At 45.9% G+C, this 6,252-nt stretch overlaps 1 protein-coding gene across 1 annotated transcript in view; it reads right to left on the reverse strand.

The window, feature by feature from the left end:
* PDIA6 (protein disulfide isomerase family A member 6) overlaps window positions 1–927 on the reverse strand; it is a 31,325-nt gene extending 30,398 nt beyond the window's left edge. Inside the window, exon 1 of the mRNA XM_049784529.1 lies at window positions 841–927. Coding sequence (XP_049640486.1) covers window positions 841–862 — 22 coding nt within the window. The 5' untranslated portion in view covers window positions 863–927. The remainder of the gene's footprint in view (window positions 1–840) is intronic.
* Between the last annotated feature and the right edge of the window lie 5,325 nt (window positions 928–6,252).

Consider the following 6,252-nt stretch of genomic DNA (forward strand, 5'->3'; position numbering starts at 1 on the left):
CAATGCCTGGTTCTCCTATGCATGGTTAGTGCTGTTTTGAGAGAGGGGTGGCCTGGGGCGGGGTGTGGCCAGCCTGCTGCAGGATACAGGTCCCGACTTGGGGGGCGCCTGGGAGCCAGGAAAAGTGCTGGGGATCTCCAACACGCTTCCAGCAGCCTCCACAGCAGAAAGCAGGCCTGGTCGTGAGAAGTTGGCTCCCACATTTTGTCCAGCGTCCTTGCACTCGGAAAACCAGCTTCCAGGAGGCCTTGCACCTTCCACCCAGCGGCCTTGCATCTTGCATCACCGAGGGTTCTGCTATTTCGGTTTGATCGGGAGAAATAATTCACCGAGGATCAGGAGGCCCCCCCCCCCACGAGATACTCCCAGAACCCTCCCCCCAACCCACCTTTTGGAGATCGCACCCCCTCCATATCCCACCCCAACCAACCTGAGGTGATCACGCTGGAGCAGGCCTTGGGGACTCCACCCTGACCCCCAGGGAGAGCATAGGAGACTCTTTCCCCCAAAAAAGACCTCCCCCAAAGCACCCCAAAGTCCTTCAGGGCCTGAGGAGTGACTTACCTGGCTCCAGCTAAGGAGGATCACCCCAAAACCCTTTTTCTACTGCCCTGTGGGGCTTCCCCCCATTCCCGATCCCCCCAAAAACTAATCCCAGAGCTCTCCCTAACTCCTTCGGGGTTCCCTAGCGCTCCCTCGAACCCCCCCCCCCAAATACACACACACACTCCAGCCACTTCACCGCTGACTCCTGCGGCCTACCCCCTACTCCAGCGCCCGTTCCCGGGACAAAAATCGTGGATCGCTCCCCAGAATCCGGCTCCCCTTTCCCGCACCTACCGAGCAGCACCAGGCGCGCCATGCCGAGGTCTCGCACCACCGCCGCCACCCGCTCAGATCCGCCCGCCGCGCCCCCACTGCTCCGCGGCCCGCCCTCGGTCCTTCAAGCCAATGCTGGGAGGCGCGGCGGGGGCGGGCCGGAAGCGCTCGCCAAGCCGTGGCTGCATTTCATTGGTCGATGCAGGAGTCACTCATTCCGTGCAGCCTATGGGAGTCGGCCGGGTAGAGGATACGGGTTTTTTTTTTTACGGAGGGATTTCCTGTGGGCGGGGCTTGTAAATTTCTCCTCCTTGTTCCCCCCCCCACCCCCAGGGCTTGTCAATATCTCCTTCCCCTAAGCCTCTGACATCTCCCACTCTGCTGGGCTTTGAGATTTTTCCCTCTTTGAGCTATTGTGTTCGCAGAAACTTGTCTATTGGGCCCTAGACGATATTTTAATTTATTTTATTATTTTATTTTATTTTATGTCTTTCCTTCTCCTGACTGCCTCCCTGTATCTTTTTTTTTTGTCCCCAGGGAAGATTTCTTTTCTTTTCTTTTCTTTTTATCTTTATTTAAACACCTTGATTACAAATATGATTGTAGTTGGGTTTCAGTACATATAAAGAACACCCACCTTCACCAGTGCAACATTCCCATCACCAATGTCCCAAATCTCCCTCCTCCCCACAAAAGATTACTTTTCTTTGGGGCTCGTATTAAATGACAGTTTAAATTTTGTGTTTCCAGTGAGCAGAAAACAACATTTGCTAAGAACATACTGCAGGAAAAAACCCATCAATTTTGTTGACTTAGACCCAGTATTGGGGCCGGAGAGATAGCATAGAGGTAGGGTGTTTGCCTTGCATGCAGAAAGGGCGGTGGTTTGAATCCCGTCATATGGTCCCCCGAACCTGCCAGAAGCGATTTCTGAGCGTAGAGCCAGGAGTAACCCCTGAGCGCTGCTGGGTGTGACCCAAAAACCAAAAGAAAAAAAAAAAGTATACAGTATTGGGACCGGTGAGATAGCACAGTGATAGGGCGCTTGTATTGCATGTGGCCTACTTGGAGGGACCCGACTGGATTCCTGGCATTCCCATAGGATCCCCGGAGCCTGCCAGGAGCGATTTCTGAGTGCAGAGACAGGAGTAACCCTTGAGCACCGCTTGGTGTGGCCCAACAACCAATCAATCAATCAGTAAAGTTTAAAAATAAAAAGATTCCCAGTATTGATTGTAAAGCTTTTGACAGACAAGGCATCTTTAAAAGTTTTATTACTATTTTGGTGAGACCTATGTGGTGCTCCCGGTTGGTAAGGCAAATTGTTCTACTCACTATATTGTCTCTCCAGTTTTAAAATCTTTTCGTGTAAGTATACATATGTATGTATTATGTATTTGGGCCACATGGAATGGTACTGGACGTTCAGTGCTCAGAACCAGCAATGCCAGAAAGTGAAGCTAGGGCTCCATGCAAGCTCTTGCTCCAGCTCTTTAAGCCATGTCCTAGGCCCTAAATAAAAATGCATTTATTTGAGCTGGAGTGATAACACAGTGGGTAGGGCACTTGCCTTGCATGCAGCTGACTGGGGTTTGATCCCCGGCATCCCAGATAGTAACTAGTGCATCACCAGGAGTAATTCCTGTCCTCAGAGCCAGAAGTAACTGCTGAGTACCTCTGGATGTGGCCCAAAAAGAAAGAAAGTCTGAATAAAAACTTATGTATTTATTTGCTATTGCCATGAGGGGGTTTACACAAGCATGTGGCTGTGATGCTCATTCTTTGTTAGTTGTAGTGTCCAGTGGAAGGGGGTCACACATGGGATTTCAGTTATGATATACTTAGTCCCTTGCTTGGTGGGGCAACACTGTACTTGCCTGGAGTGTCTATGGTCCTCACTGAGGCGTCCACCAGGATTTGTTTACACTTCTTGGCTATAGTTTTCCTTTGACAGAAGAACCAGGATCAGGGTTGGAGCAATAGTACAGCAGGTAGGGCACTTTGCTTTGCACACAGCGAACCCCGGTTGATCCTCAGCATCCCATATGGTCTCCGAGCCCCACCAGGAGTGATCCCTGAGCACAGATCCACAATTAAATCCTGAACAATGCTGGATGTAACCCCAAATTTACAACAACAAAAATACCCTCCATGATTATGTTCAGCACATGTGGTAGTACTGGAGATTGAATTTGCAACCTCATAATTTGCAAGGCTGGTGCTCAAAGCCACTGAGCTGTTCCTTCAGACCTTAGGCTGTCTTTGTAGACTTTCTATTGCTTAAGTTTCAGAGCTCCTTACTTACTTGTTCTAATTCTGGGAAAGCCCTAGCAAGAGCTCCCTTCAACAGGTGTAAAATTTTCAAAAATGAAATATCTTCAGTATAACATGGTTTAGACTATCTTCCCTTTCTTCTCTGATTTCTCTTATATTGGTAATGGACTTGAACTTTTTGGTTTTGTTTTCCTGTTTGCTCATAATGTTTTCTTTCTCCAGATTGCTAACTTTCTAAAAATCTTGGATTCTGACTCAAGCTTTTGTTGGCATAGTAGGGTTCTGGAGTGGTGGTGAGTAGCATTGGCATTTCCAGAGGAAGAGATGTTAGAACTTATTCTAGATTTGTCAGACAAACCAGAGAATCTTCCAGGAACAGTTTTTCAAGGGAGTGAAGAGGGTACAACTCAATGAAACTATCCACCTAAGTACATTGTGGCTGGCATTTGGCTGTTAAGCAAGACACTAGGTAGAAATCAGCAACAGATGCCAGTAGATGCAGTGGTACTGGTTTACTGTGTGACTAGAGAGATTTTCAGATCTTATATAGATGGTAGGCTGAGCAGTATAGATTCCTGAAGTTAGTGTATATGTGTGTGTGGTTTTGTTTATTTTTGTTTTACTTAATGTTTATTTGCTTTGCTTTGCTTTGGGGGTCACAGCTGGTGGTGCTCAGGGCTTATTCCAGGCTCTATCAGGGGTCCTCAAACTTTTTAAACAGGGGGCCAGTTCACTGTCCTTCAGACTGTTGGAGGGCCAGATTATAGTAAAAACAAAAATTATGAACAAATTTCTATGCACACTGCATATATCTTATTCAGAAGTGAAGAAACAAAATGGGAATAAATACAATATGTGGCCCGCGGGCCATAGTTTGAGGACCATTGCCATGATTCACTTCTGGGTGGACTTGAGGAACAATTTGGTACAATGAAGATTGAAGCAAGGTGAGCTGGCTTACCCACTTGTTATCTCGTTGGCATGTGTGTTTGGGGGCATCATATGTAGGAGTGTTCAATCAGGGGCCCCTTGTGATGGTGCATGGAGATTGAATCTAGAACTCTCACATGCAAAACTTGAGTCCTTGTCCTAGGAGGAGTGATTTCTAAGAGCAGAGTCAGAAGTGACTCTTGTGCACAGCTGGATGTGGCCCAAAAACAAAAAACAAAATAAGTTTTTTTTTGTTTGTTTGTTTTTTGGGTCACACCCGGTGGTGCTCAGGGGTTACTCCTGGCTGTCTGCTCAGAAATAGCTCCTGGCAGGCACCGGGGACAATATGGGACACCGGGATTCGAACCAACCACCTTTGGTCCTGGATCGGCTGCTTGCAAGGCAAACGCCGCTGTACTATCTCTCCGGGCCCTCAAAATAAGTTTTTGGACCTTTTGATTATGTTGTAAAATGTACGAGTGGGGGTGCCAGAGTCATCGATGGTGGCCCTAACACCTCAGTGGCTTATACCATAGTGTTCTTTCTCTTTCTAGCAAGCAGCTCTCCAGGTATTGACCCAGGAATTCCATACCAGCATCTCCCTCTCCAGAACTTCTCTTCTGAAACACAGGCTGGTGGCTGCGGACTCGGTTGCCACTGGTTGTAAGCAAACAAAGGCTGTTTCTTCTTCTTCTTCTATTCACAGTAGAGTTTGTTTGGAAACAAACAACAAAAGAGTGTGTGGAGGGTAGATGGAAGAGTGCATTCATAACACTCCTGTCACAAGATCTAAGGCCAACAACTCCCTAAATAGCCTCTGGAGAACCCCACTTCCAGTTTACTACAAAGGAAACAGGAGAGAGATGGGATGTTGGATGAGATGCAGTTGGTTGATTTATACAGGTTTTGTATTATTTTAATGGGGCTCTGAATATTAATATTCATACATCCTTAAGGGTCAAAATTGGTTTTTGAAGAAAGTGAAAAATGTATTTTAGAGGCTACAGGATATAGTGTGCTTGTATTATTCAATTTTGTGAAAGATGACTAAAATGTATTGGCTCCTTTGTCAGGTAATCATGAAAAAAATCCAAATACATTGCTCTGAATAGGGCTGTCCAGAGAACTGTGAAGTAGATGTGGAATAGAAATTTTTTCTAGTGGCCACATTTTTAAAATGTGAAAGGACAGATTGATTTTAATAAGAGTTAAACCCCAAATACCCCTGGGGCCAGAGAGATAGCACAGCGGTAGGGCATTTGACTTGCATGTGGCCTACCCAGGACAGATGGTGGTTTGAATCCTGGCATCCCTAATGGTCCCCTGAACATGCCTGAGACAATTTCTGAGCGCAGAACCAGAAGTAACCCCTGAGCACCACTAGATGTGATCTCAAAACCAAACCAAACCAAAACAAAAAAACACCAAATGCCCAATGTTATCTGTTAGCCTGTAATGACATAAAATGAATGAAGAGTTACTTATGTCCATTTTGTCAGTCTTTGTGACCGAGGGTCTATTTTTGACATATAGGTTGTTTCAATTTAGACATCTATATTCAAGTGGTCATAGCCATAAGATAGCCATAAGTAGCTAGGGGCTATCTTATTGGACAGTGCAGTTCTAGAATTTACTTCAAGCCCTTGATTGGTTTTGTTGCACTTGCTGACTCCAAAAATGGTAATGAGAATCCTATCGGATATTGCTCCAGGACTAGTCTATTCTGCGTTTTATTGGCCAGAAGTCAGCCAGGTATTCCTCACCTTACCTAACCCAGCAAAGGAAGCTGAGAAATGGAGTCTTAGTGCCCAAAATAGAAATTGGGTTGATTAGGATCAAGATTAGCTCTACTGCAGCCTGCCCTCTGACTTTCAAACATTCCAAACATTCCTGTTATTGTTCCTTTACACTTTTCATCTCCCTCAAGGAACTCCTCCCAAAGTGCTTTCCTGCATTCCTGCACCCCAAATCCTGGATGTTCAGGTGATATATTGACCTCTCCTTAGGCTCAGATCAAATCAGGGAATGAGTCTTTTTTGAATCATGAACTATAAAAAGATTATAGTACAGGGCCAGAGATAGTATAGTGGGTAAGGCACTTGTTTTATAGGTGGTTGACTTGGATTCAGACTCCAGGACCCCATAATTCCCCTATTATGAGAGTTTGGGCCTTTTATAGTCAAAATCTACTCTTCTATATCTTCGACTTCTTTCTTTGGCCCACTCTTA

This window comes from Suncus etruscus, chromosome 12 (assembly GCF_024139225.1).
Source record: "Suncus etruscus isolate mSunEtr1 chromosome 12, mSunEtr1.pri.cur, whole genome shotgun sequence".
Classification (NCBI taxonomy): domain Eukaryota; kingdom Metazoa; phylum Chordata; class Mammalia; order Eulipotyphla; family Soricidae; genus Suncus; species Suncus etruscus.